At 32.8% G+C, this 21843-nt stretch overlaps 1 protein-coding gene across 1 annotated transcript; it reads right to left on the bottom strand.

Moving 5' to 3' along the window:
* Nucleotides 1–6173: 6173 nt before the first annotated feature.
* LOC133204476 (tetraspanin-5-like) lies at nt 6174–21126 on the bottom strand. Its single transcript, XM_061340216.1, has 8 exons — nt 20924–21126; nt 14738–14932; nt 13771–13845; nt 10901–10999; nt 9309–9428; nt 9109–9150; nt 7947–8063; nt 6174–7820 (listed from the first exon to the last, which is right to left on the bottom strand). The coding sequence occupies exons 1-8, from the start codon at nt 21032–21034 to the stop codon at nt 7743–7745; spliced, it is 837 nt and encodes a 278-aa protein (XP_061196200.1). The 5' UTR covers nt 21035–21126; the 3' UTR covers nt 6174–7742.
* Nucleotides 21127–21843: the final 717 nt, after the last annotated feature.

Here is a 21843-nt window from a genome sequence, read left to right as displayed (position 1 = left end):
ATGTTGCGACTCAATCCATCCACGAACCAGATCCGCCACTAATGTCATTAGTTTAACCGGTGCCAGGATCATTTGAGAAGAGTTTTGTTATTTCATTTGGACAAATTTTAAGTAACAAAACACAAAACCGCATGTATATAAAGCACATAGAGTATATATTTTTCCTTTATCTGGTCCTTTTTATTAAAAGTGAAAACATTTATCAAGTAATCGCCATTACGAATGAGGGTAACGCTTTCCCTTAGGAATAACTTGTTGTTTATTGGGTAGTTTTTGACTGAAAATATGCGATATCATGGAAGGAATTCTTAACAGTGTAGGCTACAGATATCCAACCAAAATTGATATCCTCATATTTTATAAGTAAAGATACATGTATTATTAGAAATATTTTTTTATGTTTGACTTTAAAAACATACTGTGTATATCTAAGTTCAGGTAATCCCCACTTTTTAATTTTTTTGAAAATAAAAAAAAAAAATATATCCAGCTAACTCCCAAATGAAAAAAAATCTGCTCAAATGAAATCATGATTAGTGCAAATGAGGAGTACAGAAATAAATTCTACAATTTAATGATTATAATCAGCAATAATTCTGCCATCATTTTCATGAAGAATCCACTTTATTAATCGTTTTATTATGCATGTGTTAATTTTTATTTTATACAAATAATTTCCTTTAAAGTTGTATCTAGAAGTTAGATAATTTTAAAAGGCCATAGAGCGTATATTTAAAAAAGAAAATAAATTAATAATTCTATCATTGTTTAAAGCAAGATCTGTTTATCGTTAGGAATTTAGAGTTTGCTGTGTATTACTTTTAGTTCAGAGTCGAGTCCATCATATGCAATGGTACTTTTTCCCCCGCATTATAACACAAACACGCGATTTCTTTCTTGTCACAATTTATGTCCGGCATCATATAATACCTCCATATTTTGGCTAGGATCTCGGTCAATATAAGAAAAATATAATATCTCCGAACAACTTTTAATTTTTTTCACACAGTTCACAAGAAAACACTTCATTCGTTTGATTGGCATTAGCTAGAAATCGGATCGAGTTTTTGCAAAGAAATAGAGAAGCAAACAAACATGCATATCATCGTCAACGCCATTTTCTCTCGATTACATCCAACATTCAAGAAGAGATAAAGAGTACAGAAAACCAAGAACACAATGAATACTCTATGTGCATACTAATGATATGCGCAGCTGTATGCGCAGTAAAATTGTTTGTGTAATTTTTAGTTTCCTCTGCTCGTGCAGTTTTTGATTTTACGTTTGTGCATTTTATACCCATTAATTGTGTAAAACATTTCGGATTCGTGTATTTTTCGTTATGTTTGTGTTAAAATCTTTCAAACTATGTGCAATTTTTACCGATACGTGCATTTTTATTTTACTCGTGTATTTTTCATCAAGCTCGTGTATAAAATCGTAATCGTTGTGCAGAAAATAATTTTGAAGCAATCGGCGTGCCATACAAATCTAGTTGGAAATAAAAAGAAAAATGACTGGAAAATTATTGATTAAAATTTTATTTTTTTTATTTAAAAGAGAAAAATAGAGACCGAAATGCGTGATCTGTCATTAATAAAATACATGTATATCTTATATTCATCTGTAAATAAAGACATAACACAGTACATGTAACATTGCAGGCGCGGAATTTATTTTTCAACAACCGAATTTTCTTCATACATAAATAAAAGTGGCCTTTCACGGAACAAACACAACAAATATATGGGACTTCTCTCTCATTCTCTCTCTCTTAAATTCAAAGGAGGACGTTGAAACCCCCACAACCCTATCTATATCCGCCACTGCATTTCCTCTCTTTCAGTTTCTTTGTTTTGGTGATGAGATGTGGCGGGAAAATGCTTGGCACATTGTAAAACGCGCTTCACCCTCCTCTGCTTGAGCAAAAATCTCGTAGTATTCTGTCTTTTAAAAAATTTAAAAAAAATTATCATATTTCTAAAAATTTCCCCATAGGAAATGTATATATACACGACATTTTAAAACAAATACAATTAATCCTTTTTAAATAGAGAAAGTAATATTGATTATATATAACTCGGTCTTTGCTTTAGATAATGCCCAACACGTGTCCTTAATATTCTCCGCACTGATAAAACCAGAGACATATATACCCCATTATTGCTTCTCGCGATTGGTGCCGCGAAATTTCGAACTGAAAACTATCGTTAACAGTTAACAGGTGTTTAGATTCATAAACTATATTTAACAACTCTTAACTATAGTTTACGAGTGTGAATTATAGTTTATTACGATAAACTATGATTGGCAAATGTGAATCATAGTTTAGCTCTCAAAACTATAGTTTACGATCGATAAGTATAGTTTACGTCTGTTAAATATAGTTTGTGAGTATAAATGACAGTTAACTATAGTTTACAACAGAAATCTATGGTTAACGAATGTAAAACATAGTTTATCTGATAAATATAGTTTCACGATTTGTGAAACTATGATTAACAACTCTTAACCATAGTTCACGATTGTAAATTATAGTTTACAGATGTGAATCTATGTTTATCAACAAAATCTATTGTTAACGTTTAATTACAGACAGATAAACTTAGATTAGCATTCGTAAACTATAGTTAACAACCGTTAAATATAGTTTTACAGATGAAAACTATAGTTAACGAATCGTTAACTATATAGTTCACGGTTTGTAAACTATAGTTTACAGTCGATAAACCTAGTTTATCAACTGTGAAACTAAGTTTCGCTAATTTTTGTGAAATTGGCGTGCCATATATATAGATCAAGTTTTGCATTTCGTTCTGCTTCATTGATTTTTTACGGAAATTCTTAACGGGAACCAGATTACACTTGCCGGTAGGGGACTAGTATTGCTAATGCAATACTCTAAGAATGCTTGTTAGTCCCCTACCGGTGAAACCGGAGGGGACTATTGGTTTTTGTTAATGTTTACGTTTCATTTGTTAAACTCTGCACACATCACTGACCACGGACTGACTATACTGGCGAGTAGGTTTTGCTTTCACACGTTTCTACTCTGAATTTTCTGGATTATAGTTTTAATATTTTTCATTAATACAAAACAAAATTTCTACTTCTCTCAAGTATTAAGGATAAAGTTTACTTTGTGAAAGTGCAAGGATGTGTCAATCAAACGCGTCCCGAAATTCGTAGTTTCAATAATTTCAAGATAAAAGTTTCTGAGCACGCTTTTATTATATTTCCATGTGAAATGCTATAGTAACATATAAGTAATGATATTATGCAGAAAATTATTGCAATTTCAAGCAAATCTAGTTGGAAATAAAATGAGAAAAATGACAGGATAATTGTTGATTAAATTTATTTTTTAAATTTATATTCTTTAATTTCTTAAATACGAAAGTCCATTGAGCTCATTTTGTAAGTCTGTTTGTTTATTTGTTTGTTTGTCGTTTAATGTACGTCCCTCTCGATGATTTTTCACTCAGATGGCCGAGAGGCCACCGCTTGCCGGTGGAGGCCGGGCTGCAAATGTATACCTACATTCGGCACTTAGGGCCATTGAGCGTGACTCCGTGAGGGATCTATTCTTTTTCGTGCCAACACCTACCATGCCTACTGCGACACGGGACCTCTGCGACATCAGACCTCGGTTTAAATACGGTCTCATCCACTGGACCGGTCTCCACGTCCTACAGTGGATTCGAACCCGCGACGTAATTAAGGATTAAGGTCCCGTTTTACAAAAGAACTTAGAACTAAGATCAAAAACTTTATAGTTGATTGTAAAATTTTGCAAGATTAATCATGCTGTTTGAAATTCCTAGCATTAAAATATCTTAATTGTTAAATTCTTTTTAAAACCATTTTCAAAATCAATGTAAATTAGAAAGAAATAAGCACAATTAAATTTTGGTCTTACTCGTAAGTTATTTTGTAAAACGGGCCCCAGTTCCTTACTCCGCGATTCTAGAGCAGACAACCACTGCACCATGCGGACAACCATTTTCGTAGGTAAAAAAAAAAATCGCGTTATAACGCGTAACTTTCGCGAATAAACGCCAAACTTTTGCTATAAAACCTACACATTTGCATAAGACCCCATTTTCTTTTGATTATTCATAACAATGAAAAACGAAAGACTAGACTGTTCAAACTATAACAAAGTCTTTGCGAAGTTTTTCCAAAGTGAAACTTTATAATTATGAATTTCGGGGATATATATATATACCTGGTATATTTCGTTTGGTATCCACTATCCCATACCACCATAAAAACCATAGGGCGCTTTATTCTTCAGATAACTTTGATAGTCTCCCGTGCTGGGAGGCCAATGTTTATATTGTTGCAATTACTGCTAATTTGAGGAACAATATCCTGTCTGTTATTTGTAGGCACGTACATGTAGTATCGGAGGGGCTGTCCCCTTTTTTCCAAGTATAGACTTTTGCTGTTAAATTGCTATATGGACATTGTCATTGAAAAACCGCTCCCCTTTTTTTGTTACACTATGGTTTTAAATGCCCCCGCCCCCGAAATGTGTGGATTTTTTTTGAGTTTAGACAATTACCCAGATGTAGATCCAGGAATTTTTTTACAGGGGGAGGGGGGGGGGGCATCCCAACTCCAAAAAATACAACCCAGAAGTTTGTTGACAAAGAAAAAACCCTTTCCCAAACGTGAAAAACCTATTTCGTCGGAAAGGGGGGTAGGCTTTCCTTCACTTCTTAAACTTCGTAAGTATGACTCTCTACCAACTAAAGAGGGGTCCACGTTTCCTAGGTGGTGTCCGAGGTCATTTTTTAGTTCTTTTATCATGTACAATTAATAACTCCGCAAATTCCAGGGAAGTTCGGACCCCCCCCCCCCTCCAATCCAAATAATGCTATGTACCTGATTAAATTTCATATGTCAGAACATTGTTTTGGCAAAATTTTGAGGATAGGCCAAGTTGCTGTATCCCCCCCCAATCTCTAATTATTTGTCATAAATTTGCCTTTTTTTCCCTCTGCACTGAATAAAACTACATTGAATTGCTGGCATTGTAATTTGTACATGTCGTTGGGCTACACAAAACAACCAACACTGGAAAGTACACTTCTTTCAAATAAAATGTTCATACCACTACAACAATGGTAGGGTACCCAAAAATCTGTAGTGGATTCCATACAGGAGTTCCACTTATCAAAGTCCACTACATTACCGGTACTTATAACCAAATAAAACTATAACACACCTATACAAAATAAAATAGACTATTTATTTCTCTGTGATTTTTTACAAAACTCTGGTAATTTTTTGCCAATTTATTTTATTTAGAATAGAATTATTTTTCGCAAGAGTTACATACATATACAAGTACATAAAAAGATATCTGAAACATTCTACAAAAAATTGTTAACAACAATAAAATTTCTTAAAATATAATTAAATGTAATCATACTAATCAACTGTACCTGTTTTAGCTTTTTGCTTCTAGCATTTTAAACCACAAACATGATACACTTCTTTATTTGTATGCTGCAATGTTCATTAATAACACATTACTGTTTGGGAGGGTAAATTACTGAAGTTTTCTGATCTTCTAAATATCAAGCATAGTCAACTAGTTTGTTGCAAAATTCAACCAAGTATTTCTTATCATAAACAAAGGGGAGGGGTGGGGCGGGGGCTTTACACAACATATGAATTATTAGGAATACACTATTAATGACATGCACCTAATGAAAATGATGCATAAAAATGCATGACCAATCTTAAAACTTATGACCTGGAGGACGGATTACAACCTGACTAAACACAGTTCTAATGTCCCCAAAAATTAATACAACCATTCTAAACCTTAACCCTCCAAAAATAACAATGTGAAACCATTAAATTTCATGGGGTTTAATTTTCCTGGATTTTAGCATAATTTACTAATTTTACATGACCCTTGAGGATATTGATATACAATACAGGTACATGATTTATCTTACATAAAAAGATGTTCTTTCAGAAGAACTTATGAAAGTTTGCTCCCATGAATTCCAATGATTCCACAGACATGCACTACAAATAAGGCCATTCAAAGTTTTTTCTCTGTTTAGCCTCCACCCATCTTTCAAAAACCTACCTACCTAATCGCAAAAAACACACAAACCAAAAAATAAAACAAAGACTTTATAGTCGTAAAAATGACGTTGTTCAAAAGATTTGATAAATCTATTTTCCTCGTTGAAAGATCTATTCTTCAGCAAAACTGAGGTATTAAATGCTTAAAATATTCCTAATATGACATATTGAAGACAAATATTTATAAAAAATTGACAGAATTAAAAAAAATTGACCAGAATAACTGATTTCAGGACTCCTGATTCTGTTTGTTTTTTCTGGTATGGAGTGTCAAAAACCAAGGCGCACGCGGGCGCTAAACATAGAAAAAACTTGGAATGGCCTAAGTACAAATTTGACTTTTTTTTTTTTTTTTAAAATAAATTACATGATTAACTGCCATATCTAATTATGTACACTTCTTTATTATAAAGAAAGTGCACTGTGTGTGTGTGTGTGTTAGTGATGAGTGGGTGTAAATTGTTTCGTATTTGTTTGTACATATAGATATGAAAAAAGGCTTCAAAAATAAAGCATTAAAAAGAAAACAAATTACATTTACAAGCATTGATTTGAACAAGCATGAATTATGAAATAAAACAAAAATGGACTGAGAAACAGGTTTTCCCTACATTAGCCCTTTCCATACTTATACACGCATTAAGCACAGTTTCACAGTAGATATTGGAATTTGTTCTTCTATCAAAGAATATAGAGCTTTCTGTTATAGGCATTCTTTGATGTTTAAAACTTGTGTGACAAAATTAATGATTATATAATTCACAACTAATTATCAATATATATAATTATATATGTATATGTAAAATAATAACCAAGTTGTAAATAAAGCAAAATATGTCTTTTTAAGGTAAGAAGAATGTAAAAGGGAATACACAACCATCTGAAAAGGCTAAAATCACATAAACCAACTCAGAAAAATCACTAGACAAAACAGCTGTAAATTACAGATGTAAACACACACAGGGAACAAAGCACTGACTAGAACTCCAAAAGCAAACTCTGGGAGTGATCAGTTTCCAATCACATGTAAGTACAGCTGTACCAATACCAACAAATTTTGTAAACAATTAAGCATTTATGTAAATGTATAAAATAGTATCAAAAGAAAATAAGAGAGAAGAAAACTTGATATGCATGTATCAACCAATTTACGAAGAATATGCATGAAATAATATGCCAAAAATAGACCTTTAAGTGGGAATTTTGAGACAATTTAAGCATCAAATTGTGGAAATAAAAGTCAATAATCAGAACAAAATGCAGAAAAGTATATATTTTAAAATGTCATTGAACTATTTGTGTAGTTTTGTAAACAATAGAAAATATGTATATAATCATACAAAATTGCTTGGTTAATGTACATTGGACTATGAGAAAGCTTCAGCTATTGAAACATAATATTCTATACATGTTTTTTCCCTATTTAGACAAACACGTGTATATCAACAAAATAAAAGATCTGTTAAACATGGAATGAATCACACAGGAAACTTCTGCAAATCCCTATATACATGTACATGCATCTAAATAGGACATATTACTGAAATGGCTTAAAGATTAAGGAGTTATACAGAAATAAGAGAGTCAGATTTATAACACAGGACAGAAGAGAGGTTTGTAGCTGCTGAATTTCAGTCTTCATATCCCCACTTTGCCTTCTGGGCATTTACATCACATCTCAAAATGGATGCAAAACAGATACCTAAAATCTGCAAGGTCAAAAAAGATTATTGATAACAATGCTCATATTGACTCTCAAGTCCTCTAAAATTGCAAGTCTGTAAATTCTGCTCAGAAACTTTCTAAGATCATTTATCTGACCAGAGTTGTCTAACCTGTACAACAGCAATCCCCACGGCGACAGCTGCTACGGGGATAAGGTTGGTTCCTAGCCACTTCTCCCCTGAGGGTATACAACCTTCTGTGTAAATCTTCGTTTCCCTGTCAGCATTCTAAAACACAGATATGCTTTATTATATCGGTATTTGTTTTATATGATAAACATATCTACTGGAATAGTAATATCAAGCCAGTTTTCCATGGCTGACTGATTCAAGTACTGACTGTTCTAACTAGCTGTGGGTTTTCCAAGAGGGACACACCACTTGTAAGGTTAATAAACAAAAGAATCTCTTAAATCTATTATTTCAAAAAAATTGTTAAAGAGAAAAATGCATGAACAAACATTAAGTTATGGTAAACCCTTCTCTGTGCAATGAAGCTCAGCTGATGCTTATACCTGGATTCATCTTCACAAACCAAGGGTTTTTGTGAGGAGAATAGCGGAAAAGAAACCCTCGTCTAGTGAAGATGACCTGGTTTCTGTGGTAAGCCAGTGAGAGTCTTTGACTCCCCCAAGATTGGACACCAGTCCATTGTAGCTTAACCCCAGGTATAAAACAGTAGGAATTGCAGCTGGGTGGACACAACACACAATATCAAGTGCTCATGGTGGGGCTTGAACCAGCACCCTTAAGGTTACTGTCCAGACACCTGTGACCACTGAGCTATGTGATCCACACTAGAATGAATATAGTTTAAGAATTTAAATAAGCACTGGTACAATTTTTTCCTTAAAGTATTGACTAGGATATTACAGGTAGAATTATCTCCTCGGTCTTCACAATAACAGTACAGGTTTAATTATCCTCAGTCTTAACTATGAGAGAAGAGGTACATACATGTACAAATATGTACTACATCTTGACTTTGATTAGCTCAGGTTCAATCACTTCCATCATCTTTAGTACAATAGTAAAGGTACAACTGTATTCTTAGACTTGACTTCAATGGTACTGTTACAATTATATGTACAGTCTAACCTCGTTATCTTGAACTCAGTGGGACCGAAAAAAACTTTGATATATCCGAGGGTTCGAGATATTGAGTGTAAAATACTTTTAAAAAAAATGCTTGGGACTTTCAAACCACTTCAACATATCCATGATATTTGAGTTATCTGTGTTCGAGATACCGAAGTTCAACTGTAATACTTACACTGATCATCCCAAATCCACAGTGTCGATTCTTTATTACATCCTGAGAAGGCAACAACATAGAATTAATACATCATTTAATCAACATCCACAACAAACATGTAATACCATTACTATGTAGGCAAATCTACTAGATTATCTAGATCAGACAAATTCAACTTGCAAAAAATATCAATTCATTAGACAATTATAATAACTTACGTTGGTTGGTTTACAACATGAAAACGGAACACCACATGCCTCTATACTGCCTTTGGACGAACAATTGAAATAACGATTCAGTTCCCAGTCTGCGTAGCTGTTCACCCCACAACATTTCAGCTGAAAGATATCAGGAATATGGTCTCATATAGTATTTAAGTTCAGTAAATAATGAAAATCCACATCACTCACTGAAATTTTTCTTCACAGGAATAATTTTTCTAGCATAATACAATTGTATCACTTTTTACATTTTTTTTTTATTTAAGAGATTTATTATTTTTTTTAAAACTTATTTTCAACCAAAAGTCTGAAAAATTTGAGAATAAATCTGATAATTCAAGTAATGCATTTACAAGTGATTATGGAAAGGTCAAAGAGAGCAATCGATGCCCAAGCCATAACCATAACTAAGAAAGAAAATGTTATGCATTGGCTACTTTTAGATATTCAGATACAGGACAATAAATATGATTTGGATAACACAAAAAAGTTCAATATCTTCATGTGAATTGCAAAAATAAAAAAAATAATATTTTGGTCTGCTAAAAAAATTAACTTAGAAAAATTGAACCATCCATTTATTTGGTTTCATAGTGAATGTTATGAATGCTCTATGAGATATCCTATATTTACCCAGTCTATGAGGGTCTGTAAATCTAAATGTTCTATGAGATATCCTATATTTACCGAGTCTATGAGGTTCTGTAAATCTAAATGTTCTATGAGATATCCCATATTTACCCACAGTCCTTTTGTATCCAGTCTATGAGGTCTTGTAAATCTAAATCTAAATGTTCTATGAGATATCCTATACTTACCCAGTCCTGCTGGACCAAGTCTATAAGGTTCCGTAAATCTAAATGTTCTATGAGATATCCTACATTTATCCCATCCTGTTGGACCCAGTTTATGAGGTTCTGTAAATCTAAATGTTCTATGATATATCCTATATTTAATCGGTCCTGCTGAACCTAGTCTATGAGGTTGTGTAAATCTACATCTCAATGTTCTATGGAAATCCTATATTTACCTCGTCCTGTTGGACCGAGTCTATGAGATTTTTAAATCTAAATGTTCTATGAGATATCCTATATTTACCCAGTCCTGCTATACACAGTCTATGAGGTTCTGTAAATCTAAATGTTCTATGAGATATCCTATATTTATCACAGTCCAGTTGTCCCCAGTCTAGGTTGTGTAAATCTAAATCTAAATATTCTATGAGATATCTTATATTTACCCAGTCCTGCTGGACCCGGTCTATGAGGTTCTATAAATCTAAATATTCTGAGATATCTTATATTTACCCAGTCCTGCTGGACTCAATCTATGAGGTTCTGTAAATCTAAATGTTCTATGAGATATCCTATATTTAGCCACAGTCCTGCTATACCCAATCTATGAGGTTCTGTAAATCTAAATGTTCTATGAGATATCCTATATTTACCCAGTCCTGCTATACCCAATCTATGAGGTTCTGTAAATCTAAATGTTCTATGAGAGATATCCTATATTTAACCAGTCCTGCTGGACCCAGTCTATGAGGTTCTGTAAATCTAAATGTTCTATGAGAGATATCCTATATTTACCCAGTCCTGCTGGACCCAGTCTATGAGGTTCTGTAAATCTAAATCTTCTCTGTAGTTGATTATCATATTCTTCACCTGAGATTCTATCTGATTTTTTATCTGTAAAAAGAATCATACATCTTCACTTTCCTATCTTCATGACACATACACTGTACAAATTAGAAAGAATTATATGTGTTAACACAGTCATAAAATTACAGTACAGTCACTACAGTGGTCATAAACCTAATTTCAAAGTGAATCTGCAATAGATATTTGAAAAGAGGTTTAAGGTCCCAGTGTTCTCAAAAAAAAAAAAAAAAACAAAAAAAAAAAAACAAACAAACAAAAATTAAAAACCACTTCCTGACATTAATATGTATGGCTAGTGAGCTTGTTATACCTATAAACCTGAGAATTTTTAAAACTAGATATCATTGAGATGCGCGGGTATGTTAAGGCTACACCCAGAGATATCCTACTTGCCTTTACAATATGACGTCATAGAAAGCTGTATGACGTGATCTTTAGAAATAATGATTTCTTAAAATCTATATTTAAAGTTTACTTTCAGATCCAAGAAATGAATGGAATCATTCAAAAACATAATATAAACTAAAGCTTGTCGTTTTTGGGTGGTATAAATAGCTAAGTATTTATCACGGGGGTTAAATACCAAACCCATGACTTCATAACTATTGATCAAATAGAGTGAAAATGAAAGTGACGAGAATTCATGTAAACAAATATATGAAATGGGAGTTTTAAAGCATATACATTGAATGTTATGTGTGATTCATAAGGAATTAAAGATTAAGAATCAGGTACGCTGATATATTCTTATCATGTTTTCTTATAATGAACAGAGACAGTGCTTTGAAATCCCGATCAGCCTTTCCTCTGTCGCTCTATAACAACAAAGATGGAAAAGTTCAACACAACGCCGCATACTGTGAAACATAATTTTTGTTTGTATCGAAAGTTTGTATTCTATAGTACTTGGAAAGTGCTGCTAGAATCGTGTGGTTAACATAAATTGATGACAATTCCTTGATCGTATGTATAAAATGTAAAAATTTTGGTAAGGTTTCATACGAAACTTGGAATAATTTTTTCTGTGTTTGGAGAGTAGGATTCTAGCAGCACTTTTCATGATCCAGTGATGTTTTTACATAATTATTTTCACGAAAAAAAAATGAATTATCCCATAGTAGTGTTAAACTTTTCACTTTTTCATTAAGGTAATTTTTCTATTTATAGACGTCACGTGATGACGTCGTAGTGGAGTGCTTCTTTTAGCCTCAGACTCAGTGACGTCTATACAATGGATAATAATAGTAAATGTTTTATCTATGGCTTTTCCGATTTATTAGTGTTACATTTTACGAAAAAAGTCTAAATTCGCCGAAATATGATCTGTGTACTGCCTTAACGTACCCGTGTGGTGGCCATCTCAAAGGGCCCCGCTTTCAGCAACAAACATGAAAATGTAAGGTAACCTATTTTTTACCTTGACCCAGAAACTTCGTTCGAGGTCACTGCACATCCATTGACCAGTGGCACTCTGTGAGTGTAGTATGAGCCACACTGGACCAAAGGGAGAGAAGATATGCTCCGGACAAGGATTTTTCATATAACTCTGCTATGACCTTAACCTTAGACCTAGAAACATGGTTCAAGGTCACTGTGCACCCTTTACCCAAAGGCACTCTGTGGGTGAAGTATTAGCCAGATTGGGCCAAGGAGAGAGAAAATATTTTTGACCTCCTTGACCTAGAAACTTCGTTCAAGGTCACTGCACATCCATTGACCAGTGGCACTCTGTGAGTGAAGTATGAGCCACATTGGACCAAGGGGAGAGAAGATATGCTCCGGACAAGGGTTTTTCATATAATTCTGTTATGACCTTAACCTTAGACCTAGAAACAAGGTTCAAGGTCAATGCACACCCTTTACCCAAAGACACTCTGTGGGTTAAGTATGAGCCAGATTGGACCAAGGAGAGAGAAGATATGCTTTGGAATTGGACAAGAAATCTCGGACGGACAGATTGATCACTATAGGGCGCCCGCAGAGCGGGGCCTTAATTAGATTAGACAAAAACATTTATAGATGTATTTCTAAAAAAAAAAAAATCTCTGACATTAATCAGTATGGCTGGTGAGCTTGCTTTACCAAGGCTGATTTTTTTTACTTGTTAGAAAAAAAATCATTTCTAGAATTATTGTTAAAGCAGAAATATTTGTTGGGGATTTAAGTTCATTTATTTCGTTGTTAACAATTAGCAACAAAATTAAATCCCACACAAAAATTTTATATGACTTTATATTGAATAAGGTTACTTTTGAAACAACAAAATTTAATGCCCATAAAACCGTTTTAGATGACAAATCAATGAAATTTCATCCTCACGAAAATTTGTGCTTATACAGTACCTTTATTTAATGCCATCTACAGTTTATATTCATGTATCAGTATATTTCACATCAAAAAATCACAATTTTCCAAACCCTTTATGTTGTCCCTTTTGTTTGCACATCAAAAAATTTACCATTGAATGTTTTTAGACATGTTAGAAGAATACCCTTATGGTCAAAGATACAATTATATCAAAGTCAAGATAGTGAATGAAAGGAGCTTACAGATTTCTCAAATTTGAGAAATAAATTCCTTTATTGAGGCTTTATAACTATAGGTTGGTCAAATGAGGTGTATCGGGGCATAATTCTTAGGTAAACAAGTCAAAAAATTGTATTTTAAACTGTGATTTCAATGAAAAATTAAGATGATTAATTAAACTTTAATAAAAGATGATTAATGAAAAATTAAAATGATATATCATACAAAATATAAGATTCTAGTTTATTTTCTTTATAAGCAGATTCACTTACCCAATCTTTGTATGCAAAAGCCAGAATACCTATCAGTAGTTCCATGGCAAAAATCAGCCCCACTGCTACAGAAAACTGAAAATATAATTACAGTTATTACTGACTTCATACTAAAACTAGCACCAATAAAGGCAACTACCTGGTATAATATTCAACATATAATTAAGTGCACCACTGGGGTACATGATATGTAAGTCTTGAACTTAATGATGTACATTTATTACTCATAATCATTGTCACAACCTGTGGATTTTTTTGTAAGAGTTTTTGATAAACTCATACACTATAGAATTCAGCATTGGGACACAGGGGTCAGTAACCTATTTTGCTTGATTTTTCGTGATCACCATATGTACAGAAAGGTTTGTTTATATAGTGACTTAAAATCAAACATAGTATGTTACCAGCCCCTGTGCATTGGGAGAACTATTTGGGAAAAATAAATATATGTATCTATGTTATATTTATGTTCAAATTTGACCCAGTCAGTAGCTGAACACTGTAAATTAACAAGAACTCTGACAAATCAATTAAATGGAAATACAATATAAGTATTTGAATATCATTGCCAGTTGTGTTTACTGGTAAAATCAATACACAGCATTAAATTTTAAAAGGCTTAAAAAAAGTTTGTGGTGCAAACAGGAGGATTTCAAAGCAAGCAACATTGCTCTACAAGATTTTGGAATAATACCATATTCTACCTTTAGTTTACTACTACATAAACTTGTGCATAAATAATTAACCGTGTGTATATGTATCATTTTGTGTGTTTTTTGATGGATAACTCAATTGAACATTATTTCAAATTATTTGAAATAAAATTGTCAAAACTTTTAATGAGAACATGAAAGTAATGAAAACATGAACATGCATCTGTTATAAAAGTTAAAAAGATGCACAGGGAAATAAAAACTGACACACGTTTTGATGATGTTACATTACATGTGATTTACGATACACTTACAAACATAAGCAGACAGGTGTTTTCCCTGAGGGCCCCAATACAGCCACAGAATCCAATGATGAACATGACTCCACCAGTGATAATAAAGAACAGAGCGGGGTCAAGGGTCACGCTGGTGATCTGTCCAATATTGGAGAACATATCCTTCTCTGTCCACGCCCATAGTCCTATTGCACATATCCCTGCTCCAACCAGCTACAGTACAGAAATATAAACAAAATAAAGAAAATTACAGCAATATAAGTAAACAACAAACAAAGCAAAGACTTATGTTTGTAAACAATGCTATTAATTTTCAATAAATATGGTTTAAACTATTTTTATATAACAGTTACTTTGTTAATTGTGCATTTAGTTTCTGTCATCACTATTAGAGCAGGGAAATATTAATCCTAAATAACTACTTAGTTTTATAATTAAGCAAAAAATACAACCTTCTGCACATTTAGCAGAAAATAATCATACAGTCTTCAAGGAAATATACTCCTAAGCAATTTTCAAATTGTTGGGATGAATATCTTTCAAAATATTTGTTTCATGTTTATCTTCAAAATCATATTCATAAAATATCACATATTTACAAATAATATAACATTATTAAAAGATAAAAGGTCAAATGGTTTTTAAAGTTTTCTTGGAAACTACTTTTTCTCGCTTATTTTAATTTTGTAGAGGCTTTTAAACACATTAAGAAATGGTTATGCAAAATTATATTTTCAGACATAGGACAAACAGTATAGAGACATAAAAATAAAACCATTCAATGTTTTCTTAAATGCACAAAATGAAGCTTACATTTTCAAGAGGCCAATGGGCCACATCGCTCACCTGGGTCACTGCTGTTCTTTATCAGCAGATTTTTTCCCCCTTCATATTCCTATGTAAAACTTAGATCACATATTGTGGCCCCACCCTACCCCCAGTAGTCATGAATTGAACAAATTTGAACCTACACTTACTGAGGATGCTTCCATATAAATATAACTCATCATGGCTCAGCTGTTCTTAAGAAGAAGATTTTTGAAGACTTTTCTTATATGATATATTCCAAGGTACAACTTTGACCACCCATTGTGGCAGACAGACAGATGGATGCTGCACAAAATATGATCAGAAAAGCTCACTTGAGCTTACTGCTATTAAAGGCGAGCTAAAAACTCTTCAAATATAAATTCACCTTTTTCCAGTAAAATTTATATACAACCTCACTAGCTTTAAAAAAATGAAATGTGACCCTATGTTTTTGTTCTAGATATACAAAATAGAAAATATAGCACTCATATTTTAAAAAGCAACAAAATGTGTTTGTGAAACACTGATGCCCCCATATGGCAGCTTATGGCGAAGGTTAAAGTTTCTCAAATGCAAGTCAAACTCCAGGTCAAGAGATCAAAAATGTTGGTACCCAAAGAAAGGTCTTGTCTCAAGGAATATACTAGTGAAATATGAAAGCCCTAGCACCAACTGTTGAAAAGTTATGGCGAATGTAAAAGTTTTTTTTAAAGTAAGTAAAACATCAAAGTCAAGGTAAATGGTGCCCAAGGGAAGGTCTTGTCACAAGTGATATACATGTTCATGAAATGTGAAAGCCCTAGAACCAAACGTTCAAATGTTATGGCCAAGGTTCAAAATTTTTCAAAGCAGGTCTAACTCCAAGGTCAAGGTCAAAAAGGTCAAAGTTGTTGGTATCCAAAGGAAGATCTTGTCACAAGGAATGCACCTGTAAAGTATGAAAGCCCTAGCACCAACTGTTTAAAAGTTATGGTCAAGGTTAAAGTTTTTCAAAAGTAGGTCAAACTCAAGGGTCAAAGTCAAAGGGTCAAAGATGTTGGTATCCAAGGAAGGTCTTTTCACAAGGAATACACATGTGAAGTATGAAAACCCTAGCACTAACTGTTAAAAAGTTATGGCCAAGGTTGAAGTTTTTCAAAATTAAAGTAGGTAAAACTCCAAGGTCAAGGTCAAAAGGTTAAAGTTGTTGATATCCAAGGGAAGGTTTTTTTTCAAAAGGCATACACATATGAAGTATGAAAGCCCTAGCTCTAACTGTTCAAAAGTTATGACCAAGGTTAAAGTTTTTTTAAAAGTATGTCAAACTCCAAGGTCAAGGTTAAAAGGTCAAAGTTGTTGGTATCCAAAGAAAGGTCTTATCACAATAAATACACATGTTAAGTTTGAAACCAAGCACTAATTGTTCAAAAGTTATGGCTAAGGTTAAAGTCTCATAAAATTTTGCAAAAGTAGGTCAAACTCCAAGGTCAAGGTCAAAAGGTCAAATATGATGTTGGTAGTTAAGAAAGGTCTTGTCACAAGGAATATACATGTGAAATATGAAGTCATAGCTCCAATCAATCGAAAGTTATGGGAAAGGTTAAAATTTTTCAAAATTAAAGTAGGTGAATCTCCAAGGTAAAGGTCAAAAGATCAAAGTTGTTGATATCCAAAGGAAGGTCTTGTCACAAGGAATACACATGTGAAGTATGAAAGCCATAGCACCAACTGGTCAAAATTTATGGCCAAGGTTAAAGCTTTTTTCAAAAGTAGGTCAAACTCCAAGGTCAAAGGGTCAAAGGTGTTGGTATCCAAAGAAAAATCTTCTCACAAGGACCACACATTTAAGTATGAAAGCCCAAGCACCAACTGTTTAAAAGTTATGGCCAAGGTTAAAGTCTCATAAAATTTTGCAAAAGTGGGTCAAACTCCAAGGTCAAGGCCAAAAGGTCAAATGTGATGGTACCCAATGAAAGGTCTTGTCACAAGGAATACACATGTCATAGCTCCAACCAGTCAAAAGTTATGAGCAAGGTTAAAGTTTTTGCGGACAAACAGACAGCAAGACGGACGGACAGACAGGGCAAAAACTATATGCCCCCAAATCTTCGATTACAGGGGCATAAAAATTGTTTAAATGGCATTAATCCTGAGCTGAATTTTAGAAACATACTTTGTTCATGTTTTACTTAATTTCAAGTGCATAAAGGTAACCATACTTTAGACTTCAAGGATATTTTTTCCGAACAAAAGTAGTAATACTTTCCTTGAGTATTTATCCATATTGTCACATTTATAAGATTTTATTAAAGCAGTAATAGTTTAAATCAACATTTCAGACTTTTTTCCAAGTGCAAAAAGGTTGTTTAACTGGCTTTTTTTTTTCCTAAGAAATAAGGCATGTATCACTCTCTTTTCTCTTTAGTATTTTTATTCTTTATCATAGTAGATATTTGAAATATACTTTGAGAAAATTTGACATTACTTTACGGTTCGTACCTCATTATTTTATTTTAGGCTACAAGCTTTTTTAACAACCATACAGTATAACACTTAATAGATTGGAACATAATTACTTTGACTGTGACAGTAATAAAATAGATTTATGTCAATAACACTTGCCTTGAAATTCTGTATGTTCTATAAATATATATTCTACTTTATCTCTTGCTATTGACAGTAAAATCATTTGTTATGCCGTCTCCTTGGCAATTCTTTACGTCTCACCTGGTAAAGGATCTCTGTCTACATATGTCACGTAGATGGTTCACCTGAACTTACCTGTAAACCTACTGGCTACAAATTAATAGCTAATACAGGAACTTTTTTGAATTGAGAAAAAAGAATGAGGAATTGTATATAAAACATGCTATATCAGGTTTTCACCATGTTCTTTTACTTTCGAAATGGAAAATGGAAAGTTTTAATTATTACACTCAATTTATCATGATCAATAAAGTATGGAACATTAATAATAATGTTATAAGCAACTCAGGTTAACAGGCCTAAGCTTAAAACATATTAGAGTATGACTAATAAATTTTTCTCATTCAAATCTATGTGTTAAATTTGTCATAGGCACCTGAAATGTAGACTTACCCAACCCACCTAATTACCAAAATATAATGAGACTATATTTTCTTGAAAATGTTTATTTCCCCTGTCAATTCCATCTGTCTGTCATTTTGTGCAATACGTTCCATTTCCATTAATGAACTCTTCAAAATTAAAGGTGCGTTTGGTTGTCTGACTGGGACAGCATGGCGTTGCAGATAATACAAAACATGCCAATCTCAATCCAATTTTAAATGTTAAATGTATTTGTCATTCCAATTAAAGAATAGAAGAACTAAAAGACATATGTAAGAGAGCGAGAACCCTAAATTTATCATCCATTAACAAAAAAATATGACATTTCCGAGGCATGTGTATTGTATTTAGATGTACCATACGATAAATAGATACATACGATCAACAGTAGATATAAATTGATATCGTTGTCATTCCTACTCTTGATGTATTTAAAGTTCACAACAATGAAATATTTCATTTGCATTTTCTTAGGAATTGTTCTCGACATTCAACATATTGTTTACATGTTAATGTTACGTTTGTCTCAGAAATCCCGCGAGATTTGTACATTTTCCGACCTTTTCACAAAAGAGCGCACTAAGAAGTATAACTCTTCCATTGTGGAAATAGAACGTATTGGTTTGTACTTTGTTTAACATTTAAAATATGGTCATGTACTTAATAGTAAAATTAAACTTTTCATTTCACTGCATATGGCCAAATTCTAAGCATTAAACAAAGTACATATAGATTACGTAGATTGACACATAGATGGAATTGAAGGGAAAATCACAAATTATTAAGGATACATAGACTTCTTAAATTTTGGTAATTAAGGTGGGGGCAGAGAATGGGTTATATCATACTTGCCAACCTCCAACATGTAAAAATCTGGTCATGACCAGATTTGGAAAGTAAAAAATCTGGTCATAACGCGTAACGACATTCACGACACATTTACCATGATTAAACTTTATATATAATTTTATATATATATATATATATATATATATATATATATATATATATATATATATATATATATATATATTATATAAGGATTTGTGTATGAGAATTATTTTATTAAAAAGAGACTTTAACTTGCAATGAGAAAAATTTAATACATATTGATTAAATTTACATGTTAAAAAAGAGCATTGAAGGTTTCATTATTCAGTATTGACCTGAATTAAGTGTGCATTTTTTTTTACAGTTAAAGGAAAGTTTTTTCAAAATCTGCATTGCTGATTTGAAATTTGTGCTAAATTTGTATTCAAATTTTGGTTTTGAAGTTATTTTTCCTCTCCTGAATGAATTTAATGAACAAGTGCTATTCAATGTACAGTTATGCCTACACTATCTTGGAACACTTTATTTTATCTAATGAAAGTTGTTTTCCAAGATTCCTTGATATGTACATAAATATCGTTTCTCTTTTTCTGTTCAATTTGTTCCTGCTGGTCCTGATAACCAGCTCGTTCTATCGGAAGCCATTTTAAATTGACTTCAAACTTTGATTTGTCAAAATAACTCTCTGGTAATTGTTTAAACCTGCACTGATAATTTACTGGTACACACGGCCTACTGAACATAGCCATCGGCATTGTTTACGTAAATCCAAGCTTGGGTTATAACTGGAAGTTTAAAGTGCAACCTAATTTAGGAACCAAATCAAATCCGGAAATCGGGAGATTTTCGGGTTGTTCGGCAAAAATCGGGTGAAAAGCATGACCCGCCGTGTCATAAAAAATAATCGGGTTAAGGGTCAAAAAATCAGGTGTAACCCGACGAAATCGGGTGAGTTGGCAACTATGGGTTATATGCCACACTTCAGGTGTCTGTGAAATTTGTTTATGAATACAAAAAGGGAACATTTCAGCATATAGAATCAGCATCAAAATTTCAGAAAGACTTGATCTGGCACAGAGATTCTTTGAACAAAATTTAAATGAAATGAAGAAGTTTTTCTCAAGAAACATCTAAAATGCAAACAAATCTGAAATATTCAATTGGTGTCCATTGATCTCATTAATTTTAAAGATATTTATATAAATTTATTACTTGAAAGGACCTGAGCCTTGATAGGCTGCAAGCTAGTATTACAATGCCAGTCTCTCCTAAAGAGTACAAAAAAAGGAAGACAGACGTAAAATTAAAATCTGCATACATGAATCAATATCAATATAAAAAAGGGGGGGGTTATCAGGGATCTGTGGTACAACTCTTGAGTAAAATATCAATACTATTTAATGTAGATATACCCATTGATTACTCACACAGAACAAATGAGCAAGACAGCGAACATCACAACACAATGTTAGATCTATTGTCCAGTTGTCTTACCCAAAACAATACGTTAAATCCAAACATCAAATACTTCATACAGCAACTGACTTCTGTTTTATCCCGCCGACCCCTAGATCCCTTCAACCTCTGCGTTTTGTACATGTCCATGATTCCGTGCAATTTGACTACATCAGCCCAAAACTTAGAGTAATTAATTTTCTCTACATGATCATAAACATAATAATAGACATCTTTTTTGTTTGTGACAGTTCATCGCGCGGGGTCTAGATAAATCGTACTCAAAACCAGTCGATCTTGGTGGTACCTCAAAAGTTTTTTTTAAGGTAGTCCGATCCTCAGGTTCTGAAAATAAGGAGTTAAGAGCTGAAATGTCTCTGAATTCCTAAATTACTAAATGTGTATTTACCCATGGTATTTCTTCAAAGTTCACATATTATATACAAAATTATCAAATCTCAAATGTTTATTTTTCAGGAAACGCGAATAAAAGCACAGCTATATATTTTCTAATTGAAAATTGATCAAGAAATATATTTCTAGATTTAAGTAAAGAATGGGAATCCAGGCATTCAGAGAAACGTTTCAAAGCTGTTAGTCTTCTGATTTTAATAAATATTGACTTTTAATGAAATTTATCATCAATGCATTTTTTGTTTAATTGAGGTTGTCTACAAATCATTAGCTTCTTAGCATTTTACACCAGAACAGTCTGTCCTTGCTCGTGCTACGGCATGAAAATTAGCACATAAAATAGATATATTTTCTATTACCTAATATTTTCAAGTAAGTGACAATAGATAATATCAAAGTTTCAATAATTTCACACAAAGAGTTTTCGGACATAGGTCCAACACCCCCCCCCCCCTTTCAACTGCTCATATTAAAATGATTTTGAATAAAATTCCCAATATACCACTATTATGTTATATTCAGCGAGACTTGATAAAAGGCAAGCA

The sequence above is a fragment of the Saccostrea echinata genome, unplaced genomic scaffold (genome assembly GCF_033153115.1).
Source record: "Saccostrea echinata isolate AGI-Se365-2 ecotype Australia unplaced genomic scaffold, CSIRO_AGI_Sech_v1 ptg000053l, whole genome shotgun sequence".
Lineage (NCBI taxonomy): Eukaryota > Metazoa > Mollusca > Bivalvia > Ostreida > Ostreidae > Saccostrea > Saccostrea echinata.
The sequence above is the reverse complement of the archived record's forward strand: the minus strand, read 5'-3'. Positions and strand labels throughout refer to the sequence as shown.

What these genes read in the sequence shown, in the direction of transcription:
- LOC133204476 (XM_061340216.1), bottom strand. Translation starts at nt 21,034, where the DNA reads ATGGACATGTACAAAACGCAGAGGTTGAAGGGATCTAGGGGTCGGCGG. An exon ending in CTTTTGCATACAAAGATTGG is followed by an intron (nt 11,000 to 13,770) that starts GTAAGTGAATCT and finishes TTCTTTTTACAG; the next exon opens with ATAAAAAATCAGATAGAATC. An exon ending in GTGGATTTGGGATGATCAGT is followed by an intron (nt 8,064 to 9,108) that starts GTAAGTATTACA and finishes TCTGTGTTTTAG; the next exon opens with AATGCTGACAGGGAAACGAA.